The 22,846-nt window shown below is 55.6% G+C and overlaps 2 protein-coding genes across 2 annotated transcripts; one reads left to right on the top strand and one right to left on the bottom strand.

Annotated features, from left to right (window-relative positions):
* Nucleotides 1-1,368: 1,368 nt before the first annotated feature.
* LOC311158084 (chloride intracellular channel protein 2-like) lies at nt 1,369-10,147 on the top strand. The gene is made up of 6 exons (XM_084213223.1): nt 1,369-1,731; nt 6,098-6,207; nt 6,634-6,759; nt 7,740-7,846; nt 8,227-8,408; nt 8,551-10,147. The coding sequence occupies exons 1-6, from the start codon at nt 1,675-1,677 to the stop codon at nt 8,710-8,712; spliced, it is 744 nt and encodes a 247-aa protein (XP_084069349.1). The 5' UTR covers nt 1,369-1,674; the 3' UTR covers nt 8,713-10,147.
* A 5,956-nt stretch (nt 10,148-16,103) lies between these two features.
* On the bottom strand, nt 16,104-22,342 carry LOC311157797 (uncharacterized protein; the record flags this gene model as incomplete). Its single annotated transcript, XM_084212757.1, has 8 exons — nt 16,104-16,924; nt 17,254-17,381; nt 17,668-17,821; nt 18,242-18,420; nt 20,092-20,264; nt 21,026-21,204; nt 21,631-21,652; nt 22,221-22,342. The coding sequence occupies 8 exons, from the start codon at nt 22,340-22,342 to the stop codon at nt 16,151-16,153; spliced, it is 1,731 nt and encodes a 576-aa protein (XP_084068883.1). The 3' UTR covers nt 16,104-16,150.
* Between the last annotated feature and the right edge of the window lie 504 nt (nt 22,343-22,846).

Genomic DNA, 22,846 nt, shown 5'->3' on the forward strand with positions numbered 1-22,846 from the left:
AGGGAAATGCCATGGCCTGGAGCTGCTGGCTCTTCTCCCGGCTGAGATCAGCAGAGACAGCAGCAGCTGGCAGTGCCAGGAGCCATCGCAGCTCCCAGAGGCTCAGCATTGCCCAGGCAGGGGTAGCTGGGGGGCTGTGGCAGCAGTGGGTTCTGGCACACCTCACCTGGGGTGCACAGCGGGAGCTGGGTGCTGGGTGTTGAACTTGTGATGAGGGTAATGCCATGGCCCTGGGGGGCGCTCACAGCATCATCAATACATACCTCTTGATTATGGGAGTCAGAGTGTCCTGTCCCATTGAGTAGGGTTTCAAATTCTCCCAAAGTTTTGATGGGGCAGAAAAAAATTGCCCACCCCCTGCAACCCCCAGTGTTAGCACCACTCTGGGCTGTGTAGCAGGACCAGGGGAAACATCTTTGTTGGGGAGTCTCCTCCAGGGATCTGCAAAATAATTTCCCATCCTAATTGCCTTGAGGGATATTGCTGTCTGATCAGAGGTTGATTATTTGGGGAAAGCTGGAGCTTATCTGAGCTGGGGGAGATGAGCTTAGTCAAGCACTGGGGATCCCCATTTTGTGCAATGGTACCAGCTATGTGGTGTAGGAGTGCAAGACAGGTCTTGCCTAAGAGTTTAGCCCATGTGTGCTGGGAAGCTGCCTCTGCTGTCTCTGCAGCCAGGGTGATCTGACTGCAAACAGATCCCTCCCATCCTGGGGAGGAAAGCAAGCTGTTCAACCTTCCTGCAAAACAGCCCATTTCCAGGAATGGGGCCCTGCTGAAGGTCAGCCCTGAAGACATCCCATCCCATCCCACCATCCTGCCAAGCACCACATTGCTGGGCAGCTGCCAGGGGCACTGTGGGGCTTCCCGCTGCTCCCCGGCATGCTTCAGCATCTTTTATCTCCTGCCTTAACTTAAGATTTTGCAATCCTTCCCACCCAAGGGCTGTGCCCCACCTTCAAAAAGTCAGTGACATGTTCCCAGACCGCTCCACTCAGCTTCCCTGAGCACTTGCCCTGTGCAGCCCAGCTCCAGCTCCTTGCAGCAAGGGGTGCTCAGACAAGCCACGCAGGGATCCCCCGAGGGGGTGGGCTGGGAGAGGAGCTGTACCTTCCCTCCGGTGGCTGCCTGTCATAATGCAGCTGCAGGAGGCAGTGAAAAGGTCAGCCAGGTTCACCCCAAACTGATAAAGAAGCCCTGTGGCACTGGACACCAGCATAAGGGTGGGAGAGTGGCAGAGGGCCAAGACTGGAGCAGCAGGAGGAGCAACAGGCAAGACACTTCCTCTATAAACCCCTGCTCCCAGCTGGGAAGAGATAGCAGCAGTGCTGTGGACCAGGGTTGCTGGGGATGCCAGCCCACTGCTCAGAGGCACTGGAGGAGCACCTGGGTGGGTGCGATAGACTCTGAATGTGACCAGATAGACCGGTGCTGAGTCACGTCTGAGAGGCCCTGCAGCTTCCTCCCCTTGCTGGCGGGTCCTGGCACACACCCCATTGCTCCTCCCTTCTTCAAAAGGAAGGAAAGTGTGAGCTCCAGCCCTCTGCGGAGTAAGAGCAGCCAAGAGGCCCAAGGCACCAGCCCTCTGAGAGCCTTCCCCATCAGAGCTCCGCAGGGGACAGATCGACTCACCACAACAGCGTGCGGCCAGCGCTCTCTCCCCACACTGCTGGAATGGACAGTCAGCAGCACAACACCCACAGGGAGCCCGAGATCGAGCTGTTCGTGAAGGTGGGTCCCGGGGGGGCAGTGACTCTTTGGCTCACTCTCGCCAAGATCCAGCAGGGTGCAGGTGTCTTCACGTTCTGTGAGGCTGGAGATGGGTACCGATTTCAGTGTCACTCACCACAAGGGCTGGCTAAATGGTCGCCCAAACGGGGGGACCACGCGGTGGTGTGGGGACTGTGGGATGTCACTCAGCAGTCTTAGAGATGCCCTGGTCTTGTGATGGTTATGCACCCCGGAGAAGTGGCACTGCTGGCGGCAGCATGATGAAGGAGTGGGAACCCACATGCCTCTCAAAACCCAGAGAAGACAATCCCCAGCCTGGGAGCAGCAAGCAGGAGGGCTGGCAGCAGCCGCTTCAGCCTCTTCTGAGAGCAGAGTTATGAAACAAGCATGGCTGGCTTGGGGAACTGGTGCCGGAGTCCCCATGTGGGCGAGATGGGGCGGCATCACAGGGGGGTATTGGCTGGAAACGGTTTCTGGGTTTTTCCCTGTTAAGCAATTTTCTGAACCCTTTCCTTGGGGTATTTTAACACTCAAGTTCAAAATATCTGCAGTGGCCGTGGGTGGTGCACAAAGAGAGGAGCCAAAGCTGGTGGCCGGTGACTGTGTCTGCCCACAGCAATGCCAGGGGTGCCCCGGGACACACTGCCAAGTGACAATGAGTAGGGGGCAATGCCTCTCTGCGCCACCTCATCAAGGTTTTAAGGGTGGTTTCTCTGTAGGCACTCAGGCCCATGGGCTTCATTGCTCTCCACTTGTGGCAGTTTGGTGCCCAAAAGAACTGGGTCAGAGGCACTAGCTTCCCTGGCACAGGCACCCAGCAGTTCAAGGCACTGAATGGTGCCTTCCTTGGGTAGTAGTTGGACATACTTGCTAGAAAGGATTATCTGAGCCTTCCCAGGAGAGTTCTTCCCCGTCCCCTTGCCAAAATTGTAGCCACAGCACTTTTTGATGGACATTGAGCTTTGCTGAGCAGGATCTGGACAAGTGTATTCTTGGTAAAAGTAATCTGCCTTGAATTCTCTGCTTAACACTTTTCCTTGGGATGTCTGGAAAAGAAAACAACGCATGATGTGACTGCAATGGCAGCAGCACATTTTAGGGGGTTTTCATAGGGAAGTGAAACAGAAAACCAGCAGCATTGTCAGGACTTCCCCTGTGCTGTAACTCAGTGTGAAGAAACCGTCCTGGCTTGTCTGTTCACAGAAAAGTTGATGCTGTTCCTCCCCATCCCAGCACTCAGGACCCAGCTTTAAAAAGACATAGTGGCTCTAGCTGCTGACAGGAACCTTCCTGTGCCTCCCCGGGCTGAGAATGCCCCAGACACAGCTGTTGCTCTAACCAGTGGCAGCTGCAAATCATGGGGAAAGCTGGTGCTCCCACAAGTGCCTACTGGTACAGCATGGCATGGCATGGCATGGCACCCTGCCTAATGTTCAGTTTGGCACATGCTGAAGTTACCGTGGTAAGGATGGACAGGTGTGGAGCAAGCCCTGCTTTACTCTGAGGTTGGGGTGGTGGTTCCCAAGGGGTTGGCAGTTTCTCACCCTGCCATGTCCCTGGCAAGAGCATCATCTTGTAGGCTGGGAGGCTCTCCCTGCCTGGGAGGAGACTGCTTTGCAGCTCCACCAGGCATTTAGCTGCTTCCTGGCTCTCAGGGTAGCTGTAGAAGCTGTGGCAGGTCCCATGGGGACTGAATATTTAGCGGTGCCCCAAGCAGGCAAAGCCGTTTCCTCCTCCCACTGCCTTTAAGAACGTTTCACCATGGGGAAGCCACAGGAACTGCGAAGTAGCTTTGGGGATTCAATGTCCTATGCAGCCTAGTGATGCCTCAGAAAGTTGGGGCTAAAAGCCTGCAACCCCCCTGGAGATTCTGTGCTAGTCCACGCTGGATTTCTCTGTCATCTGAGGGTAAAAGATTGAGGAATGTCAGTCTGTGCCCCTGCATCCTGCCCCCCCGCCCAGTTCCTGCTGCAGCAGGACGAGCAGCAGAGGCACTTTGGGGAAGGAAGTGAAGAGCAATGACTCCCCCCTCTCCATGCTGCTCTGCGTTTGCCGCGGAGGGAGGGCACGTGGCTGCGAGTCTTCTCTGAGGGCTCCTGGTTCCTTGAGGCTCCCCCCATGGCCAGTGGTTGCCAGCAAGGCCCTTCCAGAGCCTGATGCTCCCCCAGCAGCGCCTGGGTGCTGGTGGAGCTCTCCTCCAGTTCCTCCAGATAAAGGTTTTGGCTCTGAGCATCCTGGTATGGGCCTGATTCTTTCTCCCTTCAGAGGCCATTTTGATTTTCTTTTCACTCTAGTCCAAAACTCCCCAGCTCTCTATTTTTAAAAGATAAGGGGGAAGACCAGAGCAGTCAGAGGAAGGAGCGACAGGCACTCCTTCCTCACTGACCCCCCAGCCCACCCCAGCCCACCCCAGCACTGTCCCGATGCCCACCAGAGCTGTGTGCTGCCATGGCTCAGCACAACAGCTCCTGGGGGGAGCACAGGACAAATTAAGCCCTCTCATTCCCAGCCTTGTGACAGGCCAGGGAAGTCCAAGAGAGTGCAGCTGGCAGGGAGAGCAGGGAGGAAAGCATTGGTCCTCATGCTAGGCAGCCACAAAAGCACTTGCTGAGCTGTTGATTCTGGAGATGCTCCAAAGCATGGCCACAGTTTGGTCATAGGTGCCAGGGGTGCTGGGGAGGGGGAGAAGAGATGCCTTGTGCTCTTGCCCATGGCTCTTGCCCATGCCTTGTGCTCTTGCCCTCGAGGCTGTTCTCTGACTCTCCCCTCCAGCTCCTTCAAAGGAAGATTGAGACCCAGTTTCACTCCTTTCCAAAGAAGCCCTGTTTGCTATTAATGACACAGGATGTTCCTGAGCTGTAGCCCCTCTGGGAGTATTTGCTATAAATAGACACTGACCAGTCTCATGTGTAGATTTCAGCTTTACCATTGGGCACACATCCTAGGGAATCAACATTTCTCAGTTCCCATTTCCTTCCTCAGATTTCATGACATAAAAAGTACTTATGAAAAGTAATTTTTGTACCTCTGGAAGGACTAAAAGGTCTTGGCATTATGGAAAAACAGAACCCCTGCTCCAGCTTACTACCTGGAGTATTGGAAGGTTGTTTTGATCTTTTTACAGTCCCCCTTAAGGTGAGTTTGATGTCAGTGTTCCCTTCCTGGAGAAGCCGTGCACTCCAGATTCCACAGGTTTTTGGGTGTCTATGGTGAATTGTAGCACCTCCCTCCAGCGCAGGAGAGCCAGCACAGGTCTCTGTCTCCTCAGCCATCCTGTCTCATGGTCCCAAAAGAGGTGTGAGCTCTGGAGCCACGTCCAGCTGCCCACCCTCGACGTTTTTGCTGCTACTTGACTCTGCCAGATCCTCTTAAATCTCATCACACTCCTGCTTGGCCTCAGGACTTCAGCTCACTATCAGGTATCAAAGCATAGTGCCGAGCTGTCCCAATCAGGCTCATGTCCCACCACACTGCTCCAGGGGAGCAGCATCCTTCTGTAACAGGGCTGGTATGAGCTGTGCTGCTCCTCCCTGCCAGGCAGGGTGGCCATGAGCACCATACTTCACATGCTGCTTAGCAACATAGTAAATCTCTTAAAGAAGCTGAGTTTCCTGTGAGCCCCTTTACCTCTTAACCACAGCACAACTTCCGTCTCACAGCAGCCTCTCAGCCAGTTTTTGTGAACGGGAGAACCTGCTGCATCCTCTTACCAAACTCCTCATAAGGTGTTTCAGTCGTTTTTGCAAAGGATATTTTCAGCTGCTACATAGCAAGGAAATGTGCTTCGCTCTGCCTGTGTCTGTGCTCATGCAGAGGGGCTGCAAAGGGTTCCTTTAGCAGCTGGCAGTCGTCTCTCTTTCCTCCCAGTGCTGTGTGGGATGTCAGCACAAATTCTCTTCGGCACAGCCCTCCTGCTGGGGCAGGCTGCCGGGTGGCTCTTGGACTGGGCATATCGTGCCTGGGTTTGTTAAACACACACGAGATGGGAGGCAGACATGACCAGCACATGAAAACAAATTGCTCTTTTCCTGGCAAACATGAGCTCATTTCCCTTCTCCCACTGTCTCCACACTGGCGTCCTGGCCAAGCAGACCCTCCCTTCCTCCCCATCCATTAGCAATCACTTTCTCTCCCTGCCTCCTTCTCCATTTCCTCCCAGCTTTATCTGACATTTCAGGGAAGGATCCGATCCCTTGCATCCCGAGTATGCTCCCCCTCAGGGCCCTGGCTCAGGGTGGGTCCTGCAGCTGAGCCGCCCCCGGAGTCGGGAGGAGCTCCCTGCAGTGCACTGTACGCAGTGGCTCTTCAGGTCCCGACATGCGGTCTGTGTAAGGGTTAAATCTTCATTTTTCTGCTTTCCTGGCAGGCTGGTCTGGATGGAGAAAACATTGGAAACTGCCCCTTCTGCCAGCGCCTCTTCATGGTGCTCTGGCTTAAAGGAGTCAAGTTCAATGTCACCACGGTGGACATGACCAGGTGAGGTGGCTCTGAAGCCCTGGGCCAGCAGTGGGGTGAGACACGCCCTGCTCAGCTCCCCCATCATCACTTCTTTCCCCTGCCTGCTCTCTAGCCTGTGTGTCACTGCACAGGAACAATTGCTGCCCACAAACTGCCCACCTCACCTGGGCTGCAAGCGTGGGTCAGCACGGACTTGGGCCACCTGCCAGTGTGCATGGCCCAGGGACTCCCTGTCCTGCTGGATGTGAGGATGACTTGAAGACACCACTGGGCAGATCCAGAGGCTGGAGGGCACTTGTTGGCTCCTTGAAGCCAGCAGGGCTGGGAATGTTCCTGGTCCTATGCTACCTCTTAGCCCCCACCTCTGCTGTGGCCACTTTCCTTGGGGACTGGTGGAGGCAGATGTGCTCCAGGCTCTGAGCCAGCTTGTTTTCTCTGCTCCAGGAAACCTGAAGAGTTGAAAGATTTAGCACCGGGCACCAACCCACCCTTCTTGCTGTTCAACAAGGAGCTGAAAACAGACTTCATCAAGATTGAGGAGTTTCTGGAGCAGACCCTGGGTCCACCCACGTAACTGCAAACTCACTCCTTCCCCATTTCGGGACCTGTCACAGTGTTGTCCAGGGCTTGGCAGATTGGGGAATCGAGGCAGGGTGCCAGGGGGAGCCCAGGGCAGCCCAGGCAGGCAGATGTCCCCCCAGCCCCTGAGCCTGCTCTGCAGGGCAGGCCCTTTGATTCTGAGGGGCTGGATCCACTGGGGAGGGCATGGGGACAACAGGAATGGAAAAGAATGGGAGGAAATGCACCAGTCATTGCACCCCTGCTCTGGGGGCAGAGCAGGAACCTGGGGAGGTCCCTGCAGGGACCCTGGCACTGGTGGGTTTGCCACTGGTTGTGGCAGCTGGTGTTGAGGTAGAGGGGAATGTGAGACCCCTTTGCTTACGTTCAGTGCACTCAGCTGAATGAAAGCGAATGCCCTTGCTTGACAGCAGCAGTGCAGGTGACCCAGGGTGGTCTTCCCTGAACTCCGTGGGGAGCCCCCCAAACCAGCCTCTCCTGTGCCCTGGGTGGCTGCAGGCCCCCCACTGCTGCAGAGGAAGCTCAAATGCATTTGTCACCTGACTCCTTGAATGTGTCTGCCTTTGCAGCACACCCTGGAACATGTCAGCAAAGAGAAGACAGTTCCTGAGGCAGTCATGGGAGCTTCTGGCTTCCTGAGACCCCTCTCTGCCAATGTGTGTCCTCTGGGCTGGACCAGAACTGCCTGAAGGCAGAGCTCTGCTCTGGGGTTCTGTTACCACCAGTGTTCCCAAACTGTGGAGCATCTGCCCTGAGATTGTCTCCTGGCAAACACCCCGGGTAGAAGACACAGCTCACAGGGTGGCAGCTGCAGTAACTTACAACATCATGATTCTCCCACAGTCAGATGAACACCCCTTGCATCCTCCAGTACCAGCCCTGGACTCTGTGGCCCAGGAGCTGACACTGCTGTATCCCTGCTCCATCCCCGCTCCATTCCTGCCTGCACTGACATAAATGTCTTTTTAAAGGTATCCACACCTGAGCCCCAAGTACAAGGAGTCCTTTGATGTGGGCAGTGACATTTTTGCCAAGTTCTCGGCGTACATCAAGAACCCACGCAAAGAAGCAAATATCAGTAAGGATTGGGGTTCGACTCTCGTCAACCAGGCTGCAGCACAAGAAATGCTTTTGGCTGCTGGCAAATCCTGCCATGGGGTTAAAGTTCCTGCTACCTGCCTCACTGAAGCCTTCTTGGGAAGTGGAGGGGCGGAGGGGAAGGGTAAAGGCAGTTCTCTGCTCCCCCCACAGGGATAACAGCAGATCATAGGGTGATGCTGCTGTAGTCCCCTGGGAACAGAGACCAGGGTCAAGGCTGTGTCCCGATGATGGTGTGGCCCTGAGGGCTTTTTCCCTCTCTGCAAAACCTGTGCGAGGCTCAGGCAGCCCAGCACAGCCTAAAGCTTGCCTGGGAATCCAGGGCACACACTCACTACTCTTGGTTTCCCACCCTCCCAGATTTTGAGAAGGCCCTGCTGCGGGAGTTTCATCGCCTGGATGTTTACCTGAACACTCCTCTCCCAGAGGAGATTGACCAGGATAGCGTGGAGGACGTCACCATCTCCAAGAGGAAATTCCTGGATGGAGACCATCTGACTCTGGCTGATTGCAACCTCCTGCCCAAATTGCATATCATCAAGGTAATGCCACTGGCCCCCAGGGCCTGGGTAGGGGGCACCTGCTCCAAGAGGAGTGGACAGGGAGTCCCCCTGCCAAAGCCAGAGAGTGAGTCTCCCCCAGGCCTTGGAAGTTTCAGCCTCCTCCTCCTTCACTCTCCTCTAGATTGCAGCCAAAAAGTACCGTGACTTCGAGATCCCACAGGACATGACGGGTGTGTGGCGGTACCTCAACAACGCCTACGCCTGTGATGAGTTCAACCACACCTGTCCTGCAGATGAGGAGATCGAGCACACATATGCCAGCGTTGCCAGGAAGATGACCTAGCCATGGGGTGGGGTGGGGTGGGGTGGCAGCATTGCCCTGGCTGAGCCCTCCAACTCTGCAGTCCTGACACAACCAAAACCAGCCGATGGAGAGACTGGAGAGGGTTTGCAACAGCGCTAGCTCCTGCCTTTCAGAAACAGCACTTTGCTTCACAGCCCCTGCCACTGCCTCCTCCTTCTGTGCTGCTGGCTGCAACCCCTGGGCACCAGCAGTGCTGACCACATGTATACACTGCTCCCATCTGGATGTAGCTGCATCCCTACTCCCCAAAAATGTTTCTCACAGCCTGTGACTACGTGTCATGGGAAAAGCTGAGGACTAGCCTCCTGCCATAGTGCTTTCCCACCAAGAGATGCCACCCCCAAATGGCTAGGCCAGCCCAGCTTCCCCATTCCCATCTGTCAGCCCTGCGTGGTCCCAGCCATCCTGTGCTTGTCGTGGGATCCCAGTGCTTCCCCTGGGCTGGAGCTGTTTGTGTTTGCCTGTTGCCAACCTGCTCAGCACTGGCGCTGGCATTTGGGCAGCCCTCTCTTCCAAGACATCAGTTCCCTCTGGAGATATGGAAAGGCTTTGCCCTGGCAGCTCATCACATCGAAAAATTGTGCTCACTCTTGAGGGCTGTGACGTGGGTCTGACTCCCCATAGGACATGGGGGTAGGTGGGTGCTGGGGGTGATGCCCAGTGCAGCAGTGCCAGGACCAGCTATGGGAGGAAATAAAGGGTCAGGGGACCTGAAAAGGGCCTGAGGATGAAGGGCTGCGGATCAGGGCATCCCTCCCGTGACCGCCAGCAGCCAGGGCCACGTGCTGCTAGCTGCAAGGTCCTGCCTGGCTTCTCCCAGCTCAGAAGTCTCTGTGCCTCGCTGAACCCTGCAGAGGGTGCAGCCATGCTCTAGTTCCATACCCCCTTAGTTCCCACCAACACTTCTGGCACCTCAGGCTGGGAGCAGCCACAGGGTAGGGCACATGTTTGGTTTCCACACTGGAAAGCCCAGGAGAACAGACAGCAGCTGTTTGGCAAAGTGCTCTGTCTGTGGAAAGGTGTGGGCAGTGCCCCTTGGCTCAGCATGCCTTCACATCCTGTGTCGCTGACATGAGGCGTCAAGGCTGCTCTGCACAGCCATGACATCCTGTGTTCCCCCTCTGACACTTCCAGCTTCCCCAGGACTTCCACCAGACCCTGAGAATTCGGCAAGTCCTCCCTAAGCAGCCCTGGGCAAATGGATACTGTACAGTGGGCATGGTGGGTTCTGTGGGAACTGAAGTGAGCAGAGCCTCCACAGCCCTCACTGCCACTTTCCTCTTTGCACTAAAGGTGTGTCCTCGCAAGCCTGCCTCAGACAGTGCTGGGTTTGGGGACTGGGTTTGTTACTAATGGGTTTTGGTTTGTTGTTTTTTATAAACTAAGAATTGCAATAAACTCTATTTTAATATGCCTTTCTGGTGTGCTGTCAGCCAGGCACGAAGGCTGCTGGCACAGAGGGTGCTGTGCAGTGCGGGGGCTTTCCTGCAGTGGACACTCCTCTGAGATTTAGCAAAGTGAAGCTGTAGCCGCAGTCTCTGCTGGCCTGGATTGCTGGTTCAGAGTCACTGTGTCCTGGTGCCTGGGGCTGTTCCTCCCTGGAGGCTGGACTGGGCTCTTCTCCTTGCTGACCAGCACAAGGTCTGGCTTTTCAGAAGCTCTGCTCTTCACTGTGGTGCGTTGTGTCAGTGGGAAGTGCTGTGGAAAGTTGGGCAGGTTAACCCTGGCTCCAGTGGGGTTTGGAGGTTGATCGGGAGAACATGAGGCCAAGGTTTGGACAAAACACATGGATCTGTGCTTTCTTTTTGCATGATCTTCCTCCCTGAGGGCTACCACGTGTCTCCTGCTCCTTTCACATCTCATGGCAGCAAGAGGGCAGTGACAAAGCCTTTGGGGATCTGGGCATCCCAAGCTGAGCTCAGGGCACTCTCCAGTCCCTGGAGACAGGACTCAGCCAGTGACAAGGCTTATCCTCTGCTGCCGAGAGCTTCCTGGCTGGAGCAGTATTGGACCTTGCTGACATTTGGAGGAGCCTCTCCCCTTCATCCCAGAAGATGGCCGTGCAGTTCCTCCTTCTGGAGGACGTGCTTGTGAGCTCCAGGTGGCTGATGTAATCCTAGACTCCTTGGCTGGGGTCATCAGGGGACACTCCTGGGGGGAATGCCCCTGCAGACTGGAGAGATCAGTCTGGGCTTCACAGCAACAGGAAAGTGGCACAATTCAGAGCACGTGCTGAGGGCCGGGGAGTTTTGGAGAGGGAAATACTCATCCTTGCTCTCTGGAAAAAAGGCAGGCAGTGATGGAGGCCGGTCCACCAATGTCCCAAAACACCAGCCATGAGACAGGGTCATGAAAGATGGCTTTTCTGAGAGAACAGCACTGAGGCAGTGCACGCTCTTCCCAAAGCTGCAGGTGCAGAGGCAGCCCCCAGACACTGGCTGTGTCAGCCGGGGCCTGGCCCAGTTCTTCTGTGTTGAGGTTTTTCCAGTTCCCATTAGAGATCTTGTTTTTTTCCCCCTGACCTCAGTTTCAAATTACCATGCTATCAGCCAACTGGAAATGCTTCTAATTACTTCTGTTCCCCTGGAAGTCTTTAATTCAGAGAAATCCAGCTAGAATTACCTCAACCAGGCCCTTCTTGTTGTGACTGCAGCTCATGCCCTACCTCACTGAGCACCACATTTCCTGAGGGCAGTGGGCAAGTGACTGACAGGCAGAAGAAGATTTTAAACTTTGAAGAGCTTAAAATCCTGAGGTGTTATTCACGGAGGAGAGGAGACAGGGCAACTTGTTCTGTGCCTTTCCCTACCTGCAGCGAGGCTGGGGCTCAGACAGGTTGAACAGTGCTTGCTTCATAGGTGCCACATGGAAAGTCCCTCTGAAGTCTTGGCATGAGATCCATGTTTCTCAGTCTGTTGTGTCGTCTCATCTTATGGGGTGGGACATACAGTGGGACTTTCTTGAGGAAGACAGGACAGGGTGATGAGCAGCCTGGGCCTCTATTGTTTAATCATGAGGCTGACTGTGACCCTGCTGACCACAAAACAGAGACTCTCATTTCTCATGGAGTGGTTGAAGGTGCATTATCCAGAGATCTTACCTCTGTTTGCCAGTCCTCATCTGTCAGGCATGGATACAACTGGGAAACAGCTGAGATGAATCTATCATCGATTTCAAGTAGGCATTCCACCTAGCTGGGACTTTTCTCCTGACAAAAATCTTTACCTGGCCTGTTTTCCATCCTCTGGAAAATAGAGGACGGAAAAAATCAGAATCCTGCCAGGTTTCATGTCACAGAATGAAAAATCCTGGAGACAGGCTCATGCCATTTGCTGTGGCGCCATGAGCACACCTCCCCACCCCCTGCCCCTGCCCAACCAAACTCAGAGTGCATCGTGAGCCAATATGCACCCAACTCAGAGGGCAGCCTGCTGGTCCTGTCTGTCACCAGGAGCATGAGTGACCCTGGGGGGCCAGAGAGTTACTGGAGCAGTGCCAGGAAGTGGGAAAGTGTTAAGCTGAGCTGCTGATCCCAGAGGCTGCAGGACCAGAAATACCTTATCCTTGTGCATCTGAAGGGTGGCAAGTGCAGGAGCTGGCTGTGTGTGACAGACTCTGAGAAGAGCAGTGCTGAGCGGTGAGGACAACACAGGGGAGGTTGTCCTGCAGAGTAAGGGGACCTAGTGACCTAGCTAGACGGTGTATGAGTCTGTCAGGGTGCCCTTGGCACCTTCTGAGTGCAGACACTTGCCATGCATCCCCAGGTGAGGGCACACCCAGACCAGCACATGAAGTAGGACCAGTTTTGCTCTACGGTCTCCTGGGGTCACCTGAACGTCCCAATCACCCTGCTTGGGTTCCAATACACTACACTGCAGGAAAGCTCCTGCCTGGAGAGAAACCACACAGGTCTGAGCCACCAAATTCATTTCTCTGCAGCCTGTCAGCTCTGCAGCCCTCCTGATGCATATCCTCTAAACACACCACACTCAGGCTCCAGCTTTTGGGGTTCTCACAGTCCCCAGCCACATCCTGCTCAGCTTCCCGACCAAGGCAAGAAAGCAGCTAAGACCACTGAGAGGGAGCTGCAGCAGGAGTCAGTGGTCTGGATGTTGCAGCTCAGACCTGTCAACCCACAAAGCCTTTTGGAGCTGAATGATGGGGTCCAGCTGTGATGCTGCTGCTCTATGCTGCTTCAGGGACCTACCTAGAGCTACAGAGCCATCACAAAGGCAACTTGCACCAGGAGGATGAGTGACAGGGCCTCAGCGAGGTCCCAGGTCCTTGCCATATGCACAGATGTGCTGGACAGCGCTTGAGGTGGCTGTGAGGATTTGGGGTGGCTCTGGGCTGTCCCACAGAGGTGGCAGGGCAGCCGCAGTGACAGGCAGGAGAGAAAGCAGACAGAGCAGAGTGGGCACGGGGTCAGAGCAGACCCTGTTATTTGCAGCTCTGCCTCTCATGGTTTTCAAAGGCTAATGGGAATGGTCCTGGGTACTGCCAGCCCACAAAATGGAAGAGCTTGGTTTTCCCCCATCATTTCAGGGCCACCACATCTCTCATGGTTGTCAGGTACAACGGCTCCCACACAATGACTGTGAAAGCCCCATTAGCCCCCAAAGAGCAATTTTCCACTGTACACCATTTTCATAGGCTGGCAGCTCCCTGAGAATTAGTAATAAGAAATACGCTCTTGCACAGTCCTAAACCCACTGTTTCTAATAAAGAACTGTTTGCAGTAGCATCTCTCTTGTTGCTTTGATGTGGCATGAGCAAAATCTGAAAACACCACAGAGACAAGGCAGGAACAGGGGATAGATAGATGGTGGTGAGTCAGAGCTTTCACCAGCCCCTGCAGCAGTAGCTGCAGGCGCAGTGCTGTGCTGTGGGCCTGAGGCCAGCTCCAGAGATGGCATCTAACCTCCAAGATGATGGTGCTGAGGGTGGGCTGGGTGCCTAAGGGCTCAGCCCCTTCCAGGCTGTGCAGAGAGCCTGGAATGCTGAGGGAGGGCCCTGCTGTGTGCACGGGACTGAGGCTGCAGTGCTGATGGAGGGACTGGTCCGGGGTCCTGCGCAGACCTGCCTGGGGCTGACGTCTTGCCTGGGGCTGGGGGCTTACCCCTGACCCAGGTCCCTCCTCCAGCACAGTGCAGTCCTGTTCAGCACATAGCAACCTGCCAGGTAGACCAAAGCGGGATCTAATTCAGACACTCCACCCAGGCTCCACGCTGCACAGAGTGGTGACAGGTCTCTCCTGGGACATGCTGGGACCTCACCCCACAGCAAATGTTGCACTTTCTGATTCTGCAGAAACCCACATGCTCGCACCTCTGAGGCAAAGCAGAAAACCCCTCTTGCATCCACTCGGAAACTTCAGCTGCTGATGGCATCTTGAAATGTCACAACCCTTCTGTCTTTTTCCACTCCCCATGAACAACTCTTTTATATGAGTGGGAACATTCCAGCTGTCCAACCAGCCCTGGGCCAGGGCAAGCCCCTGATGCCAGTGAGTGACTGCCTAAATCATCCATGGGGACCCCAGTGCCTTGTCCAGGCACAGACTCAGGAAAGAGCTGGTCCTCTTCAGACCTGCAGAGACCTGGCCAGCTGTGATCAGAGCACCGGTCTGCCCCAGTGCAAGCCCAGCTCCCACAACACAGCAGCTGTGGGAGCCAGTCTGGGCCCACTGCACTGCTCCAATGTCCTGGCAAACCACCCAGGTCTGGGCTGGAGCAACGTGATGGACCCTGCTGGGCCCGGGCAAGCTCCTGCTTGGCATGTGGCTCCTGCCACGAGCCTGTGGCACAAACAGCAGCTCTGACTGATGCTCCTGCTAAGGGGTGCCTTGTCTGGGACCATGCAGTAACTTCCAGAGTGGCATGGGGTTGGAGGCCCCTGTGGGCTATGGGGATGAGGCAATTGATCAAACAGGGCTGCAGGCATGTAGGGCTTCACCATGACTTTGAGGCAGATCAGAGACTGTGAGGGACAAAGGAGATGGCAACTGGACACCAACTTCATAGGTAAAAAAAAGTATATGGGTAATACAGGGGTTCCTCAAGCAGCTTTTGGGACTGCCTCTTTTTTTTTTTTTTTTTTGGTGTTAATTCAGCTTAATTTCTTCAATACATGACATGTCCTCACATCAGCTGTGAGAGATTGACCTGGGCCAGGTGCCAGACACACCCCAAAGCTGCTCTATCACTCTCTCTACAAGGTCCAATTCCCTTTAGCAAACCTGTTTCAGCTTGGGCTCCTCTCTCCATGGGGCCACAGGTCCTGCCTGCCAGGAGCTTGCTCCAGTCACGATCTTCCCACAGAGTCATGGCCTCCTTTGGGCATCTGCTATGGGGTCCTCCCTAAACTGCACGTGGACCTCATGGACCCTTGTGGGCTATAGGGGTCAGCCTGCAGTACAAGGCAGGGATGGAACATGGCTGGGGTGTCACGAGTGACTCACAGGGTTGGAACGTGGCCCTGCACAGCCCCAAAGGCTCCCTAAGACTGGCAGCACTGTACCTCCATCCCCTCCAGCAGCTGCCTGGACACCAGACACCAGTTTCTCACCTGTTCCCAGATGCAGAGTCATTTTTATGAGTCCAAGAGCCTGGATTTGTCACTGCAATTTGACTCCATTGATGCCAGCCTGTGACACAGCACAAGGAGGTTTCCCCTGGCCTCTGTGGCTTCAGGCACAGCCTCAAAACACATCCCAAGGGAGAACCGCAGGGCAGGGCTTCTCAGCCATAAATCACCCCAGTGCCAGCAGCAGGAACAATAAATGTATCCCATGATGCTAAAACCCAGTCTTTTCCCACAGGAGAGCAAGAAAGAGATTGTGGGTGCAATTTTCTGCCTGGAAAACCCCAAGTTTACCCCGTGCCTTTCCTGATTGCTGCACAGGGAAGGGTCGTGCTGGGTCTGTAAAACAGAAACAATGAATAGAGAAGCCAGTTTTCTAGAATAAATTAGTGATATTTAAAAACAACTCCAGCACAGAATCAACATTTCCACAGAAGTAAAAACCCCAACATTTTTTCATTAAAGAGCTTTAAAAATATATATGTATGTATGAGTGTTACATGAGTATAGATGCTAATTAGTACTATACATGCACACATACAGACAGATCTCTAGATAAGAAGTTTTGGGGGTTCAACGTTGGTCCATGCTCCTTATACTGTGTCTCAAGGGCACCAAATCCCCAGAGGAAAGCTCCGGATCCCGCCCGCGCTTGGCGGATCCTCGGCGGCCGTGCCCAGAATGCGCCTGTGCCTGCCCTTGGAGCCTGGCCCGGTCCCATCCCCAGCCCTGCCCCAGCAGGTTGGGACAGACAGACAGACAGACAGGCAGCCGTCCCGGCCGGGGAGCTCGGGGAGGCTCTGGCTCTGCTGGGCGCTGGAGGCGGCCCCGCTCGCTAAGGCTCGCTCCCTGCCGGGGCACGGGGCTCGTAGCCGGAGAAGGGAGCTCGGGGCGAGGGGGGCAGCTGGAAGGGGCTGCACAGACTCGGTCCTGCCTGCTCCGGGTAGCCTCGCCGCACGGCGCTGTCACCTTGCTCTGGTTCAGTCCCGCCGCCGCGCAGGGGCTGGGGAGCACGGAGGGGCTGCCCTCCCTCTGCCTCCGCACCGGGCAGGAGCCTCACGGAGCTGAGCCGGATCCAGCGCCCAGCCGCGCCCAGACTCTCCTGCAGGTACTCCTGGCTGCAGCTTCTGCTTGGCACGGGCAGAGGAAGGTGTCTGCCTGCTCCCAGGACTGGGCACTGGCATTTAGAATAAAGCTGGAGGTGCAGGGGGAGCCATATTTTAGGTATCTGGCTGTCCCTGTCACCTATGTAGCTGTGTCCAGCTAGTCCCACTAGCACCAGCTGCTCTGGTAAATCATCCCCATCACCTGCCTCCCCATCCTTCTCCAGCTGTGAGAGGACCTGAGAACTTAAGGCACGCTCCAGCTGACTGTGGGCGTAGGATGGGTCCCTTCCCTCGGTGCGGTTTGGGCCAAACCCATTGGCACAGTATCCACTCACATCCTGGACGGGGCCTCGCAGGAGCTGTGGGACCATGACTGATGCCTGCACAGCTGTGGATGGCCCCTGGGAGGGGAGCACAGTCTGCAGGAGCAGGGCCACCGGGTCCTCCTCCAGCTGGAGTGGAGGCACCTGCATGGCCACACTCAGCTCGCTGTTCTGGAGAGCCTGCAAGGACAAAAGCAGAGACATGGTCAGCCTCAGCTGGCTAAAGCCCTGCCAGCTAGGGCATTGTGACAAACTATGCTGAACACCAAGGGCTACACTGCCTGAGACCCCATTCTCTGCTGTGCCCCATGGCTGGCCAATGCCCTCCACCAGTACCTTCTTCTTGGGGGACAGTGGTTCAGACGGCAGGGGAGGCACCTGGGTATCAAAATGGGCTTGGTGATGTGAGAATTGGAGGAAAGGAGGTGCTGAGCTCTTGCAAATGCAGGGAACCCTGGCTTGGCTATGGCTACACACCAGGTGGAGGCTGGAGGAGGATCGTCACTCACCAGTGCTTTTGGGAGGCAGGTCTCCGGAGGATTGGGAAAGACACACAGCTGCATGAAGCAGATGCCAGCCACACTTAGCAGCAGCAGCAGGAAGAAGGCACTCAGCACAGCAAGGACCCATGGAAAGCCTGCCAGGACATCACAGCAGGCTGAGGGGTCACTCACATCCCTCCTATCCCACCCCACCACACCCCACCCTCTGTCAGCGTTTCCCATCCATGTCATGCTGGGATGTTTCAGGAGGCAAGCCCAAGGCAGATGACAGGAAAGCACCACTGTGAGAGCTCTCCACTGGGCAGCACTGTGCCACAACCCCGGCCAGAGTGGCTGGGGGTGAGGTATTCACACCTCCACACAGGTTTGTGCTGTGAGCAGGATCTGAGATGCCAGCTGAGTTGGTGAGAGTCCTCCCACCTGAAGGGCCTGCTGGAGTCACCAGGCACTGCTCAGCCTCCTGGCTCCGCTCCCTGGCAATGTCTGCAGCCACTGTCCGGACACAGTACTCTGTGCTGGGCTTCAAGTGCCCAAAGGTGCAAGGCACGTCCTTCCTGCTCTGTTTGCAGGGCACCTGAAAGCAGACGTAACAGGTGGCCACAGAAGCTGGAGGTGGGGTTTGTGCATGGCTCCACTGCTCTGTGCAGCGTCAACGTCTTACTTGCCCCATGATCCCTCCTCCCAGGCACCTCCAACACTCAATTCTTTGCCCCAGGAGGTGTTCAGGTCCCAGAGCACCTCCTGAAACACCTGTGGCATCACTTTTCATCTGAACAGAACCAGTCCAGTTCTTCTTACCCAGGGGAGGGAAGTGGTCTCCTGCCTTGCTGAGCCCCAGATTGGGGGTGCACAGCACCTCACACCTGCATGTGCAGCCAGGCGTGGGCAGGGCTGCAGCACAGGCACCACTACAACCTGAGATGGTGGCTTTGCTGCACCAGGAAAGCTTGTGCAAGCTCTGCATCTCTGGGCCCCGCCCAGCTACCATACATACCTGCTGGACAAGCAGGTCCCCCTCGTACAGGTGCAGCCAGTACCACAGCTTCAGCAGCACTCGGTTGACTGGCTTGTAGGAACCAGTTCTTCTCTGGTAGGGAGTGGGTGGTGTGATGATGTTTACGCTGAGGATTTGGTCCTGGAGTAGCCAGGACAACTTGGGCGGGCCAACAATTGCTGTAGCAAAGGGGAAAAAAATCAAAAATTAAGGCCTTCAAAGGAAGGCAGACTTCTTGTTTCTCTAGAAATTGTATTTTTCTGTCTGACATTCCCCTCTCAGAGCACAGAAGCTCCTCGGGTCTTGCCTGATGGCACTTGGTGCTCTGAAACCAGCTCTAGGAATGGCAGCCACCACATCTTCATGACAGCTAGCACTGCTTCTGCCTCCTCTTCACACCAACAGACCTGTGGCACCACCGGCTCCCTCTGCTGAGACCTTCATCCCTGAGCCATCCACCAGGGCCTGGAGACCCCACTGCCAAGGCCAGCAATCACTTTCTAACTAAATGCACCCACTTCCATGCCAGTTGGATGCACAGGGAATGAACCAGGGAACACAAACAACCAGCGTAGAACCCATTTATCTTACAAATTTTGTTTATTGCAACAACCCCTCTGATCGAGGTCAGAGGAGGGTCCTGAAAATTTTCTAGCTCCAAGAGACTGCTAGGTTTTTTGGACAGAACAGCCAGTCTGTGACTGGGAAGAGGCACATTCCCACACCAGGCAAACACAATAGTCAGGACGAATGGATTAGCAGAGGGTCAGCCCCTGCCTGCCCCTGCCTGTGCCAGCTTCATCCCAGACCACCTGTCCTGGGTCGACTATATGATGCTTTCATCCCCAGTCGTCTTGTTCTGTTTATGCTGAATAAGAAGTTTTGCACCTTTAAGACTTGTTCCAGAAAGTGAAGGGGAGAGAGAAGAAGGGTGCAGTTTGTTTTCAGACACTGCACTCACTCCTCCACATTCCTGCTCCTGGACTGTGTTGTCTGTGGATGGACAGACAGCAGGACAGAGCTCTCCTTTGCTTTTAGTTAGCTTTAGCTGGCTGAGGCAAAGAAGTTCCCTGGGCTGTGGGTTTTTTTCCCTTTTGGACCTCTTTAAACCTGCTCTGGACTGAACACCCAGCAGAGCACCAGCAGCTCGCACCTGTGGCCCACCAGGCCGGGCCTGGCCCGCGACATTTCCAGCACTGGGGGGACTGATAAAAGACTGAGGGAGCTGAACTGCAACCCAGGGAGGGGACTTTCTCCGTTTGTCATCCCTTTTGGAGCAGCAAGGAGTTTTATTGTTTAATATTGGTTAGGTTTTATTGTTTAATAAACAGGTTTTTACCACTTTTCTCCAAGGAGGTATTTTCTCCCAGACTGGCTGGGGGGGGGGGGGGGGGGGGGGGGGGGGGGGGGGGGGGGGGGGGGGGGGGGGGGGGATGGGGCAATTAAATCTGCTTTCCTAGAGGAGCCCTTTGGGGTTCTCTCCAAAATCTTCCCTGAACCAGGACACCATGACAGGGGAGGAAGATGAGCCTTTCAAAAGCCAAGCCTGGAGGCATATCCTCCTTCCTGCCCCATTGCGCTGCATTTCCCAGAGACCCAAATTCCTATGGTGCCTTGCTGGCCTGCGGCCTCCTACCAATCACCTCACTGTCTCCTCTGTCCTTCTGCTCGTCACCCAACTATCCTCCAGCAGCTCTGCCTCATCCCTTTCCTCTGGTTAGGGCTCTTGACCCTTTTCCCTCCAGTATCCTAATATGCTTTCCCACTGTATCCCATCAGATCTCTCCAAGGTCCCCTCTCCCATCGGCCCCCCAGGAATTGCCCAGCTGGAGATGCCCCGCAGTCCTTACTGTCTCTGTAGAGCTGCAGCTCGCTGGAACCGGCCCACTCGGACTGCTCACCTCCGGCCACCACTCTCACCCGTGCCCAGTAGATATCATGAATCCTGTCAAAATACAGCTCACACACACAGGAGTTTCTGCTGTTCCCCCCACAGGTGCCTGCCTTGGTCCAGTTCGAGGTTCTGCCCAGAAAGAAAGCACAGGGATTGCTTCTTTTCAGCATCCTGCCAGCCCAAAGGGAGGGCTGCCCAGCCACCGCCATCCTGCCCAGGTGGAAAGGGTAGGAAAGCCCGGGCATCAGCCAACAGCGTGTGAGAAGGAGGGTCACCAGCAAGGTGACTCCCTCCTGGGGACAGATGGCATCTGGCACTGTGCCCTGAGCTGTGCTCTTCACAATGAGAAAACACACAGCCGTGGCTGGGAGAACCCACCAAGGAGTTGAGGCTGTTGAGGCCCTGTGCTATGAGGGAAACTGAGCGAGTGGTGACAGCTTGGTCCTCAGAGAGAGGTGACTTTGGGTGGGGGGGGGTCTTATCAACACAAGATGAAGATAGAGCCTTCCTCTCAGTGGTACCCAGCAAAAATACAAGAGGCAGTGGACACAAATTGAAATACAAGAAATCCCATTTAGCATAATGGGAAAAAAAAACAAATCCAAAACCTCAGTCCAAAAGCAACCCCTTTGTTACTGGGATGGTGACCAGGAAAGGGACCAAGCTGTCCAGGGATGTCGTCCTGAAGTTGTTCAAAACCCACCAGGACACACCCCTGAGCTGACCTTGCATGTGCAGGGGTAGGACAAGCCAGTCCCTTCCAACTCCACGGTTCTGTTACCCTGCGGCATTTACTGCCAGACAACAGTCCTCTGGCTGCCAGGGGTCCCCAACAGCCTCTGCCAGGGTGTAAGAGGACCAGACCCCTTCACCCCCTCCTCCCCACCTACCTGTTCCTCCACTCCACTTCATAGGTGGCAGAGCTGGGTGAGCTGGGGTCTGGCTCCCAGTGCAGCCAGACGTGGAAGTTCTTTGCCTCCAGCCTGACATGCCGTGGCCTCAGTAGCGTCCCTGAGGAGGGAGCAGAGGGCTCTGAGGCAGTGTCCTGCACAAGTTCCCCAGTTTCATCCTGGCATGGGCAAACACTGACTACAAAGCAGGTGCTCAGCACCTGTACCCCCCCAGTTGGTCACACACTGAGAACATCCTCTCCACGCTTCTGCCAAAGCAGAGACACAGCTGACAAAACGGAAGGGACAACACTCTGACACAGCTGCTGCTGACCCGGGGGTTTTCTTTCTCATCATTCCTTGATGACCACTTGGGCCTCTCCTCTTCACAGGTACCAGCCCCCCCCCCCCCCCCCCCCCTCCCCAGACTGTGGTGACAGCTTCAGCACTGGCTTACCCTGGAGCAGGGAGCAGCTGGCCAGGGACAGCAGCAGGAGCAGGGCCGGGCTCATCCTACTGTGGCCCCTCCATCTGCCCCAGCACTACGCAGCTGTGCCAGGGGCCATGGAAAGAGATGGGTGTGCTGGAGCTGCTCTGCCCCTCACAGACATGATGGGCTGCCGGGACCTGGGATTAAAAACAGAAGCTTCAGCCAGTGACGCTGCCCCATGGAGTCCACGTGCCTATTGTGGCACAGAGGTGTCCACTATGGAGGGCAGGGGTCCTTGTGCTGCACTCTGGGGGTGCAGCAGGGCAGGTACCCTCAGGGCTATGGTGGTAAGTGGACCCACAGGGACAGTGGCCACACTGCTATGGCACTATGCTCGTGCTGCAGCAACCTGCTATTGCACCCATCTCTGTCACCCCACTGCCTTTGTCACACTGCCTTTGTCACCAGGATGTGGGTCTGAGAAAGCTCCTCACCTGATGCTCACACCACTGGGTAGGTGACTCAGCCCAGCTCTGGGCATGATTCACACTGGCACAACCTGTGACACCAGTGCCAGCACACCCCCAGCCATCCCCTGCTACGGGGAGGGCACCACGTGTGACGTCACCCACAAGGCAAAATGGGGCACAATGAGGGACCCTCTTGGGCTGTGAGCAGAGACCCCAGGCTGTGAACCACAGCAGAGGCTGGTCCAGCTGGGCACCTGCACCTGGCCAGTCCCTTCTCACCTTGGCCTTGCCCTACCATTCAGCCACCAGGAATCTTGCCCTGCTCCTGCCGGTCACGGAGGTAACCTTCCTCTCCTGGAGCAGAGATGCAAGGGCTTTGAGGCTACCAACAACAACCTTGTGGTTGTGGGGACACATTTCCCCGTGAAGGTGGGGAGCCCACAGCCTCCTCCAGAGGCAGAGGGGTGGGAGCAACCCTGCCCAGATGGGACACCAGTGGGGCTGGCTCACTACTCTCACTGCTTCTCACTCTTCCCATTTCTTTTCTCTGTTACAAGTTACAAGTTATGTGGGTACGAAACATTGCCTGCATGTTTTCTCTGTCTCTTGCAGGATTAAGAGCTTGAAACAAGGAGGAACAGTCAACAAGCAGGGACATGCAGCTTCAAACTGTGGGTGAGGGCTGAGGTGAGACCTCTGAAACACCAGAGCTGAAGCACAGGCAGTCAGCCTAGGGATTCCCCCCACCCTGGGACCAGCAAGAACCCTCCTGGCTTTGCACCCGAGCCCACTGAAGGAGGCAGTATTCCTGCCCAGAGGGAGAAAGAGCCTCCAGGATTGTTCCTGGGGCTAATGGAGGCACAGAGCTGGGCAACTGATGGAGACCCTAGGACCAGCTGCCTGTGCAGGCAGGGACAGGGC

This window comes from Fringilla coelebs (genome assembly GCF_963513975.1).
Source record: "Fringilla coelebs genome assembly, chromosome: 11".
NCBI classification, from domain to species: domain Eukaryota; kingdom Metazoa; phylum Chordata; class Aves; order Passeriformes; family Fringillidae; genus Fringilla; species Fringilla coelebs.

Bases quoted from the DNA above. Each gene is read 5' to 3' on its own strand.
- LOC311158084 (XM_084213223.1), top strand. From the start codon at position 1,675: ATGGACAGTCAGCAGCACAACACCCACAGGGAGCCCGAGATCGAGCTG. The intron at 1,732-6,097 runs GTGGGTCCCGGG...CTTTCCTGGCAG, and splicing joins AGATCGAGCTGTTCGTGAAG to GCTGGTCTGGATGGAGAAAA. The intron at 6,208-6,633 runs GTGAGGTGGCTC...TCTCTGCTCCAG, and splicing joins ACCACGGTGGACATGACCAG to GAAACCTGAAGAGTTGAAAG.